Source organism: Abramis brama (genome assembly GCF_963993115.1).
Source record: "Abramis brama genome assembly, chromosome: 10".
Lineage (NCBI taxonomy): Eukaryota > Metazoa > Chordata > Actinopteri > Cypriniformes > Leuciscidae > Abramis > Abramis brama.
This window is the reverse complement of record NC_139972.1, coordinates 36,503,493-36,516,718: the sequence shown is the minus strand read 5'-3', so window position 1 is coordinate 36,516,718 and position 13,226 is coordinate 36,503,493. Positions and strand designations below refer to the sequence as shown.

At 37.6% G+C, this 13,226-nt stretch overlaps 1 protein-coding gene across 1 annotated transcript; it reads right to left on the bottom strand.

The window, feature by feature from the left end:
• Positions 1-934: 934 nt before the first annotated feature.
• dmac2 (distal membrane arm assembly component 2) lies at positions 935-6,697 on the bottom strand. Its single transcript, XM_084127383.1, has 6 exons — positions 6,658-6,697; positions 5,634-5,830; positions 5,372-5,452; positions 2,028-2,167; positions 1,501-1,663; positions 935-1,305 (listed from the first exon to the last, which is right to left on the bottom strand). Exons 1-6 carry the CDS (start codon positions 6,673-6,675, stop codon positions 1,107-1,109), a joined length of 798 nt encoding a protein of 265 aa, XP_083983509.1. The 5' UTR covers positions 6,676-6,697; the 3' UTR covers positions 935-1,106.
• Between the last annotated feature and the right edge of the window lie 6,529 nt (positions 6,698-13,226).

Sequence of the window (13,226 nt, the reverse complement as noted above, 5' to 3'; positions counted from 1 at the left end):
GGGCGCATGGAGGCTCAGATTTCCATTTAAACCAATTCATTATATTTTTGGAGAAACATATATGCTAAAAGTACGATAATTTAAATTCATTAATGTAAAGGAATGGACCTGACAAATGAAAATCCGCCCTTGTAATGGATATAAAATTAAAACACGGATCCATCGATCACAAACGACAGTGATTGGTCCTTCCTGACAGTGATGAGAAAAGTAACACGCATCACATGACATGAAACCTATGCTTCGCATAAGTGTCGATCATAAATAATTTACACCGGTATAATGAAACTGAAAATGTATAGCCATTTAATTTTTATTTATTTATCGCACCTGACCAATTAGAAACAGCTTTTGGGCCTCGCGTGCACGCCCAGTTCGGCTATCGTGAAAATTACCATTATTTACAAATTCTATATTATTTATAATAATAGTTGTCTACAATTTATTTATCAGATCAAATCAGATCTAATGATTTGTTCTTATATTATATTTCTTAAAAACATGTGTTTCAAGGACAATTTACAAACCGTAAAGTGAACTTTTAAGCCTAATATTTCTCTTTTTTGATTGAAAGTAGCTTGTTTAAATATTAACATTAAAGAAAAACATTACCTATAACGAAATTTCTTCATCCACCTTTCCATTGCATGTGCCTCAGTCTGTCTAACACTTAGATATCCTCACACCTCCATGAAAAGGATTACAGGATTTACTCCGCCTGACTAATTAGACTCAACACCTTTTATGGATGGTACCATAGTATTACCATGTACCACCACAGTGCTGTTTCATAAGGGAAAATGCTAGCACTTTATTTTACGGTTTTACATGTACATACCATGTACTTGTTGACTAACTGCGTCCTAACCTTAACCCATGTAGTTACCTTACATTGCTCAGTGGTTTTGTGGCAAGTACGCAGTAAGAAAAGTGCAAGTGGGAAAGCAGTGGTTTATAAGGAACAAATCATGTTTTAAGAACAAGTTCTCAACATTTACACATAAAACTTTATTGTGTCCGTCTCAAAAGTACAATGTATTTTACAACAGTTATAAATAAGTACACAGAACATACATGGGTGCAACACTATAACTCAGCCATGTAGTTTATATATGTCTGACTCCAGTGTTTGCGGAAGCTTCATGATCCTCCTCCGTTGGCTCTCGGGTGTCTGGCTGGATCAGGCCCTGCTCGTATTCAGCTCCAGTGACCCGACAGTGTGGCAGCATTTCCTCCAGCAGAATCCGGACCAGGCCTGGACTCTGAAGACGGGCAAGTCCCGAAATATCCAGACGCTGTAGCTTTCTGTGGGGTAAAGACAGAGGGGGTGGGGATCAAATAACACAGAAAATTAGGTTTAAAAAAAACATACAAGGTATGATTTGGTTATTTGTTGCCCTAAAAATATTTTGGGAAACATGTCAGACTGAAATAAAAACCAAAGGACTACTAAAACAGTATTTTCGGCCATAAGTCCAAAGTGAAAACTGATTAAATCACCTGAGGTTTTGTAATGCAGCGAGACCTCCTACAGTGACACAAGGGCAGTGCGACACGTCTAACTCCACCAGACTTTCTCCAAAGACATGAAGACGTGCAAGAAACCAGTTGTCCACCTCAGGACATCCTCGCAGACAGAGACTCTGCAGTTTATTCTGCTTTACTGAGAAGAGACAATTTGTTTGAGTGAGCCAGAGAACAAAAATACACCACAACAATATGTTTTACTGGCAGCTGAACACTTCATAATCTTCATATGGATCATATGTTTTGTTCCCCATTTGATTCAGGAAGGGATTTTCTGTTGGCTACGTCTATACTGTTCAACATCAATCATGACAACTCCCAGAACAGAAGTAAACAGCATTCATTGATAACAATGGGTTAAGGCCAATTCACACCAAGAACAAAAACTATATTAGCTGCTGCTTTGCCGTCTGAATCTCGAAACATAATTTGGCTTCATAATAAGGAAGGATTTCATACTTGACTAGTCAAAAGCTGAGACATCAGGAGAAGTTGATTACCAAGGTTCTCAAGTCCATTATGGTTTATTATGGTGCCACTCAGATCCACTTCCTCTATCTGTGCGTCAGGTGTGCTCATGAAGTCATAGCTGAATCTTCCTCTCGAGTCTGGACGAAACCATTCAGACTGGCCTGCAAATCTAGAGACACAAAGGTCGAGCAATGGAGACCATCTACTCGCTGGATGGGTTCATAAACGTTTTATGATCAATGACATATAAAAGTGTCCAAAAATATATTTAATATTAAGTAAAAAAAAAAAAAGCTACGTTCTACTGTATTCATGTTGGTTTCGTATTGTTAGATTTCATATACAAACTTTTATACCATTAATTTCAATACCATTATTATTTTAAAGGAATAATTCACTTCAAAATTAAAATTCTGTCGGCATTTACTCAACATCAAGTACCTGTATGAGTTTCTTTCTTCTGCTGAACACAAAAGAAGATATTTTGAAGAATGCTGGTAACCAGACATAGTAGGAACAAAATACTATGGAAGTCAATGGGGTCCATCAACTGTCTGGGTACCAGCATCCTTCAAAATATCTTCTTTTGTGTTCAGCAGAAGAAATAAACTCATACAGGTTTGAAACAACTTGAGGCTGAGTAAATGATGACAGAAAAGTGAACTATCCCTTTAAGGACTTACTGTCCATAACACTCTCTATGATCTCATTTCCTGCCTTTTTCCCTGCACCACATGATTTTGATTCGGCAGACAAATAGTAATTAAGCAGTTTTGTTTGAAATAATTATGAAATATTAAGCCAAACTACTCAAGGATTTCATCTCAAGAGTAACACTTTACAATAAGGTCTCATTTGTTAACATAAGTTAATACATAAACTAACAATGAACACTATTCTCTTACATCATTTATTAACCTTTGTTAATGTTTCTTAAAAAAATAAATATCATGTTCATGTTAGTTCATTAGAATGGCATGAAACTGGGTAAAGGTTTTGGCACTTGCTATGTGAACACACAAAAAAAATATTCAAAAAGGTTAAATGAAAAAGATATTCACACTTGTACAAAAATGACCGCATTGGAAATTAACGGGAAGCGAATTTCATCTAGTGGAAACGTTTGGTACAAACAAAATCTTACTGAAAAAGCTCACTCTCACATATAGAAAACTCAAATTTGGAACACAACTTGTTTAAATTCACTTTTCAAATTACATTTTTTCACTGCGAAGTGGCTTCTTTAAAAACAGACCCAACTTAAGTCTGTGCTCCAAAGCATCCAAGATTCACCACAGTTTAAGCTGGACATTTCATTTTCAGGTCTATGCTCAAAAAGTTAATAAATGCATTATACAGTGAGGAAAATAAGTATTTGAACACCCTGCTATTTTGCAAGTTCTCCCACTTAGAAATCATGGAGGGGTCTGAAATTGTCATCGTAGGTGCATGTCCACTGTGAGAGACATAATCTAAAAAAAAAAAATCCAGAAATCACAATGTATGATTTTTTAACTATTTATTTGTATGATACAGCTGCAAATAAGTATTTGAACACCTGAGAAAATCAATGTTAATATTTGGTACAGTAGCCTTTGTTTGCAATTACAGAGGTCAAACGTTTCCTGTAGTTTTTCACCAGGTTTGCACACACTGCAGGAGGGATTTTGGCCCACTCCTCCACACAGATCTTCTCTAGATCAGTCAGGTTTCTGGGCTGTCGCTGAGAAACACGGAGTTTGAGCTCCCTCCAAAGATTCTCTATTGGGTTTAGGTCTGGAGACTGGCTAGGCCACGCCAGAACCTTGATATGCTTCTTACAGAGCCACTCCTTGGTTATCCTGGCTGTGTGCTTCGGGTCATTGTCATGTTGGAAGACCCAGCCTCGACCCATCTTCAATGCTCTAACTGAGGGAAGGAGGTTGTTCCCCAAAATCTCGCAATACATGGCCCCGGTCATCCTCTCCTTAATACAGTGCAGTCGCCCTGTCCCATGTGCAGAAAAACACCCCCAAAGCATGATGCTACCACCCCCATGCTTCACAGTAGGGATAGTGTTCTTGGGATGGTACTCATCATTCTTCTTCCTCCAAACACGTTTAGTGGAATTATGACCAAAAAGTTCTATTTTGGTCTCATCTGACCACATGACTTTCTCCCATGACTCCTCTGGATCATCCAAATGGTCATTGGCAAACTTAAGACGGGCCTTGACATGTGCTGGTTTAAGCAGGGGAACCTTCCGTGCCATGCATGATTTCAAACCATGACGTCTTAGTGTATTACCAACAGTAACCTTGGAAACGGTGGTCCCAGCTCTTTTCAGGTCATTGACCAGCTCCTCCCGTGTAGTTCTGGGCTGATTTCTCACCTTTCTTAGGATCATTGAGACCCCACGAGGTGTGATCTTGCATGGAGCCCCAGTCCGAGGGAGATTGACAGTCATGTTTAGCTTCTTCCATTTTCTAATGATTGCTCCAACAGTGGACCTTTTTTCACCAAGCTGCTTGGCAATTTCCCCGTAGCCCTTTCCAGCCTTGTGGAGGTGTACAAGTTTGTCTCTAGTGTCTTTGGACAGCTCTTTGGTCTTGGCCATGTTAGTAGTTGGATTCTTACTGATTGTATGGGGTGGACAGGTGTCTTTATGCAGCTAACGACCTCAAACAGGTGCATCTAATTTAGGATAATAAATGGAGTGGAGGTGGACATTTTAAAGGCAGACTAACAGGTCTTTGAGGGTCAGAATTCTAGCTGACAGACAGGTGTTCAAATACTTATTTGCAGCTGTATCATACAAATAAATAGTTAAAAAATCATATATTGTGATTTCTGGATTTTTTTTTTTTAGATTATGTCTCTCACAGTGGACATGCACCTACGATGACAATTTCAGACCCCTCCATGATTTCTAAGTGGGAGAACTTGCAAAATAGCAGGGTGTTCAAATACTTATTTTCCTCACTGTAACTACTGTATAAATATAATTTAGTACCATAAAATCCCCTACAAATAGAAAAGATTAAATAAAAACACTTATAGAACTAAAATATGGTAAATTCGGCCATTTTTGAGCGCCACGCGAGGAACTCCATAAATGTATTAATCTGAGATAAACATTAACTAAGATTAATAAATTCATTGTAGTTAATGTAGTTAACTAATGTTAACGAAAGAAAACTGAATGAACTGTTTTTCTTCATAATGACTTAAGACTTTATGCCCTCAATTAACTTTAATTCACAAAAAAGATTCAGCAGTAAAATGTGTATTCAATTAATGAATGTTTGAATTTCATTTTAATGTAGTTTTTAATTGATTAACAGACATAAAAAAATAGGATTTAAAAAAGGGGCGTCACATCATGGACTCTTACCTGAAGCTCCCTCTGAGAGTCAGAATATAATAGGCCGCTGCTATATTATCACCAAACCTCTGCTGTGCATAACCAAAAAACCTACAGAAAAAAGACCGTAAAGTCAACATTTCAGCAGAAAGAAATAAGTAAATGAATAAAAAATTATTTGTTTATAGAGACACTATACAGCCACTATGGTTTTCATTTACTGTGCAATATTCTATTGGGCAATAAGACAACATACATCAACACATCTGAGCACACATACACTGGCACTTACGTATTCTTGCTTCTGACCAATTTCGTCCTCGCCCAGTCATTCCAACCTACAATGTGCTCCACATCATAGAAGTAGCGACTGAGGTTTAATAAGAGCCTGGTGACGACGGATGGAGGAGCAGCTGAACTCAAACCCCTCCTGACAGCAACAGCAGCAGCAGCACAGGTGTGTGCTGAACATCTCCTCATGCCATGGGACTTATGAAAGAGACAATATATGAGACATAAAGAGCATTTACAACATGATGCTACCAAGAAGATGAACAAGTTTCAGATTAAAAAGCATATCCAGCTAACAACAAAATAGTCTTGATGAAACTTAGACTAATAATATTTAGTATGTGAAACTGTAGCATGAATTTAGCCCTCACAGAAGTACTGTGGTTTCATGGATGAGAGATCAGATGGCATTATCATCATGGTACGGTGATATATAATGGCAAGTTCCATGACATTTATAAGGGTTACCATTTATAATTCTGAACAATCAGCCTTCTTTCAATTCATGAGCTGAATTAATTTCTATAGGTGGCATTTCAAACATTGATTACAATTTCTGAAAATACGTGTGAAAAATGTGGTGCTGGCTGGATTAATATGTTTATGGGTAATTAATACTGAAAATTGCATTCTATTAAATATGACAATTGGAGCAGTTTCTTTGAAATATTTAATTTAAAATCTACGTTCATAAATTCAAATTGTAATTGTGCGTCAGGAATTGATTTAATTCCTGAATTTGAATCGAATTAATTAATTCCTTGACATTACACTTTAGGTAGCTACTTCATAACACCATGGTACCAGGTACAAAGCAACAACAAAACATTACATTACCATGGTATAAACATGGTAACATGGAGCATTTTGCTAGTTTTTTGCTAGTATAGAACTATGCACAAGTGACTCGATTATAAAATGAACCAATTGAAATGTAAAACTCTGGCGTGTGTTGTGGAGAGAAAAACAACAGCAACAATTTCCTCAATAAATGAAATGTATGCACGCAGGACAGTTGAACTCACCAGCAAGGAGGCTGCCATGTTTGTTTTTATCTTCTTCTGTAATTTCAAAGATTTGACGTTAGGAGGCGCGATTTAACCCTCTGGGCTTCCTCATTAATACTACACTCTCGGCTTCCTTTCGGGCAAAAAGGGACGAAGCCTTATAATTTAATTTTTGTTTTTCCCATGAAAACCAATGAAATGTATTTTTGTTCAATAATATTTTTTGATCTTTATTTAGAATTTTAAAAGATTTTTATGATACTTTGCATTAATTATATACATTTTTTGAGCTATTTTTCCATTAGAATTAATATATAATTAATATATATTTTTTATATAATTTTATTAATTTGTTTTCAATAAATACAACATTTTCCATTAGAATGGAGTGTAGATCTAGAGAAAAATATATATTTGACGTGAGAAGAGCGCCATTTAGTGGCGCTAAACGAGAAGTGCAGTGCAATGCCATGTAACGCCAGTAGGCTGCCAATAGCTCCGAAGAAGCCCAGAGGGTTAACTGACATTTGACATTTTATTGGCTTATTTGTATAATAAAAAATAACAGCAGTAGTTAATTGTCTCATTTGTATATCAGTGGTGTGTGTGTGTGTATACAGTTTGCATGTTTGCGTTTTCGTTACACCTACATGTTTTGACCAGCAGATGTCGCCATCGTGTAGTATTTTGAGCTTCTTAAAACAGTGAATGATTGGTTCAGTTGATTCGGAGCTTCGAGAAAAGCTCTGTTTCTCCCACCACTACCTGGGAAAGTTGCTTCTGTCTCTTTGTGTAATCCCAGTCTGACTTGGGTGAGATCAGATATCTGTGTGGGTCAGAAAATCTGTTGCAAGACTTGGACATTCAAAATTAGATTTCCTGAAGGTAAGTAGCCCGTGTGGATGAAAACAAAGAGCTTACTTGCACACCTCCAAAAGGTTTGTCTTTGGACCACTGACGCAAGAACTCTTACATCAACTATCAAATACAGTTAGATGAAAATACATCTTGCCAGGGCTTATATTGTGCCAAAACCTATATGATTGTAAAGTTTCTCATGACATGAGAAATCAAATTTGCCTTGATCTTTTGACATATGATATAAGAGGTATTTGTCCCATTAAAACATCCTGCCAATTTTACAGCTTAAAAATGATTCAGTGATGCAAACATAATTCAATTCTGCTGTAAAGCAGCTCTAAAAATACAATAGTAAACAGTCATTATTCAGTTTAAATCAGTTCATCAATTCTGCTATGAGTTGAGTGTATCTATAAAGCAGCTCTGCAGAAAACTGGTCATAGGGTCTGTGCAGAGGACTTTACTGGTTCTCATGGTCTTCTTCACAGGGCATCTGTCTCTCATCTAGTTGCATCTCTGCTGACATTCAGGGCTGTAAGGATGAGACAGACTAATATAAGCATTGATGCAATTCCTCTTATGATGTAACAAGTACATCAGATGTTATGAGAAGTGCTGTGAAACCTCTTTGCACTATATATTGTATGTTTGTTCATATGTGTGTCTTTGATTTTGGTGTTTTTTCTCTTCTTTCTTGCTTATGTTTCTTTCATGTCTTGTCTCATTTTCTCTCAATAAATATATGATGTTGTTGAGATCTCTTCTAAAACTATAAAAGAGACCATTGTGTGTGTGTTAGAGTTTTTGTCTCAGGAGACAAGTGTGAGAAGCAGGAGACTCAAGCAAAAGTCTCCATTTGATGTCAAAGTAACCTCATTTTTGTCTAGGAGAAAAATTTGAGACGTTAAAGAGATTTTTTTCTTTTTCTTTTTCTTCTATGGGGTGTTTGTTTCCTGAAACAAGGTTTGGAAGACTGTTCCAAAGTTTTGGTGCTAAATAGGAAAATGATCTACTGCCTGCAGTTGATTCTGATATTCTAGGTATTATCAACTAGCCAGAATTGAGACCACGATAAACGTGAAGGACTGTAATGCGTTAAGAGCTCGCTCAAGTACTGGGGAGCTAAACCATTTAGTGCTTTATGAGTAATCAGCAAGATTTTAAAATGTATGCAATGATCTGCTGCTGCGTTTTGGACCAGCTGTAGTTTGTTTATTAAGCGTGCAGGGCAACCACCCATAAGAGCATTACAATAATCTAGCCTTGAGGTCATGAACGCATGAACTAACTTTTCTGCATTTGTCATTAAGAGCATGTGAGCATATGTCGTAATTTAGATATATTTTTAAGATTAAAAAATATGATTTTTCAAATGCTTTCAAATGAAAGATTGGTATCAAAGAGCACACCCAGGTTCCTAACCGACGACAAAGACTTGACAGAGCAGCCATCAAGTGTTAAACAGTTTTCTAGGTTATTACGAGTGGATTTTTCTGTGCAGTAAGTGTTGTGTAAATTTGCCATATACCAGAAGTTTTTTTTTTTTTTTGTGCATCCACCTTTAATTCTTTAAAGGGGTGGTATAATGCCCTTTTCACAAAATGTAAAATAAGTCTTTGAGGTCCCCAGAGTGTGTATGTGAAATTTTAGCTCAAAATACCCCACAGATATTTTTATATAGCATGTTAAATTTGTCACTTTTTGAGGGTGAGCAAAAACGCACAGTTTTTGTGTCTGTTCCTTTAAATGCAAATGAGCTGCTGCTCCCAGCACAGGGGGCGGAGCTACAACAGCTTGTGTCCTTTTACCTCACACAGACATGCACTGAAAATTTCAACAACTTTTAGCCTTTTATGTTCAAACCGAAGTCAGAAAGATGGAGAGACTCAAGAAGAAGTGACAACATGTAGACAACATTTCTGAATGGTTAGTTGGTGAATTTATGTAGCATATGTGTGTAGTTATCTTCTAGTCATTGATTAGCATATTTGGTCTTGATAATCTATAAATCGTGTCCTGGGGGTGGGGTTTATGTTCATTTTAGGATTGGTGATGTCACTAACCCAGGAGGAAGCTTATGTAGTCCCAGACGTTTGTTGTAGTCCTTAAAAAGCAATTTCTTTAAAAGCAAATATGAACTTTGAGCGTTGTAACTTTGCAGATGTTGTTTATGCTCAAACAGCAACATTACACACTTACTAAAGTGAACTTAGAAAAGTGAAATCATATTCAACCACCCCTTTAATCGTTGTAGTGCTTTGCCCTGTCTTGTCGTGTTTTTGTTCTGTGTCAACTTCAGTCCTTTGCCTTGTCCTGCCCGAGGTTTTGCACCAACCCTCTGTTGGCCTTTGCCTTCTAGCCTCAGGGCCCTTTCACACCTACCTTGTTTGGTCCGGATTTTCGGACTTTTCAGTTTGGTCCGAATCAAAATTACAGGTGTGAAACCTCCCTCGAACCACGGTCCGGACCAAACAGATGAAATTTGGTCCGACGAAAAGAGTCTCAGTCCGGATCAAACTGAACAAAGGTTTGGTTCATTTCTAGTGTGAAAGCATTTTCTGTATGGTTCGGACTTTCAGATCATTTACAGGAAGTTCCGGTGGTTCTTGCAGGATTGCTTGCAGTCTTCTCCTCCTTTCCTGCCGGCGACCATAAAATGTTTGCACAACGAGGACGTTCATTTGGCGAATTTGAACAAGCCTCGAGTATAGTTGGTGCTGCAGGGAGAAATGCCATAATAATAACAGTATAGCGGCAACGACATGCGTCTGTTCATTCATTCTTGTCAAAGTTACTCGCCGAATTGACAACACGCTGACATCAGACGCACGTCCGATTACAAACCAATCAATGTGAAGATGCAGCCCATATAGATGATGACGACAGGACGCAAGTACGTCATGTAAAGTTCTTTAGTGCGCTCGCATAATTGCAATGTGAAACCAAACCAAAACTAACTGAATGTATACAATGTATCAAAACATGAACTTTGGTTCGGACCTTGGTGCGGACTTTCAGGTGTGAAAACGCCCTCAGTCAAGCCCCTTGACTTTGGTTGCAGGCCCGAACTGACTCCTGGTTTCTGACCTTCTGCCTGGCTCTAACTTTCCTTTGTGTTTGCCCTCCCGACTGTCTGCTTCCTTGATCTGACCATCTGGCTCTGACCCTCCCCCCGCCTGGCTCTGACTTTGCCCTTGTGTTTGCCCTGCGGTCTGTCTGTTTCCCTTGTCTGACTACCTGGCTCTGACCTCTGCCTGGATATTACTTATCTCTCTGCCTTCGCCTTGCTGGTTGGAGTTAGTCCTGGGATTATGTGACCAGTCTACAATTTCCCTTGATTTTTCTTTGTTTTCTAAATTAAGTTTCTGTTTTGCAGTTTAGCACTTGGGTCCTGATATTGGGGGTGATACTGTATTTAGTTCAATGGACTTCATATCTTTATTTTATAACATCCCTTTGTATGAGTAGGATAAAAAACCCACTGCATTTAGAACACCCTTAGGTCTATACAAATTCAACCAGCATCCAGAGACTGTGAAATATAGCCAAGAAGCTTCTGAGGCTTTGGATGTATTTGGTCAAACTGTTAGTGGTTGCTCCAAATGACCTGAAGAGGATGGATATGGTATTTTGCAGATTGCAGAGTGCCCATGGGCTGAAAGTAGCTGAAAAAAATAGTTACAGGGTGGCAACAAATCAAAATCAAGGCTATCACCCCTATTACTGAAGAGTTCATGACCCAAACTCAAACTGTTCTAGTATTGTCAAATGCTTTTCATATTGACTGCTGTAAGTAAGGGGACGAGGAGCTGACCAAGAGGTGGTGCTGTCTTCCAGACACTCAGAGCCAATGACTGAATAGATGAATGCTGTCCAATACCTACAATAAACACCAGTTTCATCTGCAACAGTCAAGGGAAAACTCTGAAAGTATGTCCTTTATGCAGCATTTCACATTTTTAATGAGCATGAATAAAATAACAAAGATTGGATAGTAAGTTATTGGGCCAGAATCTGTTTTTTGATGTCTTGAGCTGTTGTTATTTCTGTGTTCACAAATATTCATATTAGTGATCAAAGTAGAGTATCACCTTTTGAAAGTAACTTGGTGCTTCAAATCAGGATTGTATACATTTTATTGTTACACCACTAGGTAGTGTCAAGTGACAATTAAAAATGTATTTGTCATCGAGTCATTAATTTAAGAGAAATTAATTAATCATTCATCTAGTAATGAAAAAAGTGAAGTCTATATGAGTGAGCCATCATTTATTCATACTGATTTTTTTAAAAATCATTCAAAATTGAAATTATTTAATTCAAATTAATTAAACATTTTTAAATAGACTGCAGCAATTAACATTTTGTCAGAACATCTAGTAAATCACATTATTTTGTTTAGTTTTTTTTTTTTCAGAATCATGAGAATAGTGAGATTCTGATAGAAATGTGATTTTCAGTTTATCCAGAATCGTGCAGCTTTAGTGTCAATAAACAGCAGGTTTAGATTGTGACAATTTACCATATATATTTACATTTACATGTATTATGGGCTCTGTAGTGCACCCCTTTTCACCTACAGTAACCAAACTTCATATATTTAGTTCTCATCAGAAAAAAAACAAAAAAACATTTGCACTATTAAGTCCAACAGGAAGTTGGCTATTATGGTTTGTTTGAAAAACGCATGCTCTGGATTTTTAATAATCTCATTGGGTGTTTTTGAGACTTTTAGCATTCTTCAAATTTCATGAAACTCGAAACACACATCAGAGTTGTCGGCCAGTAGACATGGGCAAAGCTTTAGAAATGGATGTGTAGGAGGGGCTCAATAGCACCAACTTTTGACTAAATGTTTTACCTACATTTGGATATATATCCAAAGATCCTTTGATCTCATCCTGCATCTCTCTCTCTCTCTCTCTCTCTCTCTCTCTCTCTCTCTCTCTCTCTCTCTCTCTCTCTCTCTCTCTCTCTCTCTCTCTCTCTCTCTTTCTCTTTCTCTTTCTCTTTCTTTCTGTGTGTGTGTGTGTGTGTGTGTGTGTGTGTGTCAGTCTTTTTCATACTGGTAATGGTTTAGAGTTTAACCCATTCATTGCTGTGTGCTTTTAACTGGATTAAAGGGATAGTTCACCCAAAAATTAAAATTAGCCCATGATTTACTCACCCTCAAGCCATCCTAGGTGTATATGACATTCTTCTTTCAGACGAATACAATCGGAGTTATATTAAAAAATGTCCTGGCTCTTCCAAGCTTTATAATGGCAGTGAATGGTTGTTTCTGTTTTGAAGTCCATCAAAGTGCATCCATCCATGATAAAAGTGCTCCATGAGTCTCCAGGGGTTAATAAAGGCCTTCTGAAGCAAAGTGATGCGTTCGTGTAAGAAAAATATCCATTTTAAAAACTTTATCAACTAAAATAACTAGCTTCCACTAGAATAACTACTACACTAGATGTGTACTTTATAAATCGTACGCATCAATTTTCGGTGGAAGAGTGACCCTTGACCCGACGCACAACATAATGTCGAACATGGAAGCTCAGAGAATAAAGCAAACCAAAACTTTGTTGCCCAGCCCTGTTTGTTTGAACCGTGAGAGGCGTCTAAACTAACGATACTCCTACATCTACGTCATACAAATATCACAAGTTACTCTTGTGGCGCAATTCGACTTGCGTAGACGTCTGCCGGAAGCTAGTTATTTTAGATACTCGATAAAGTTT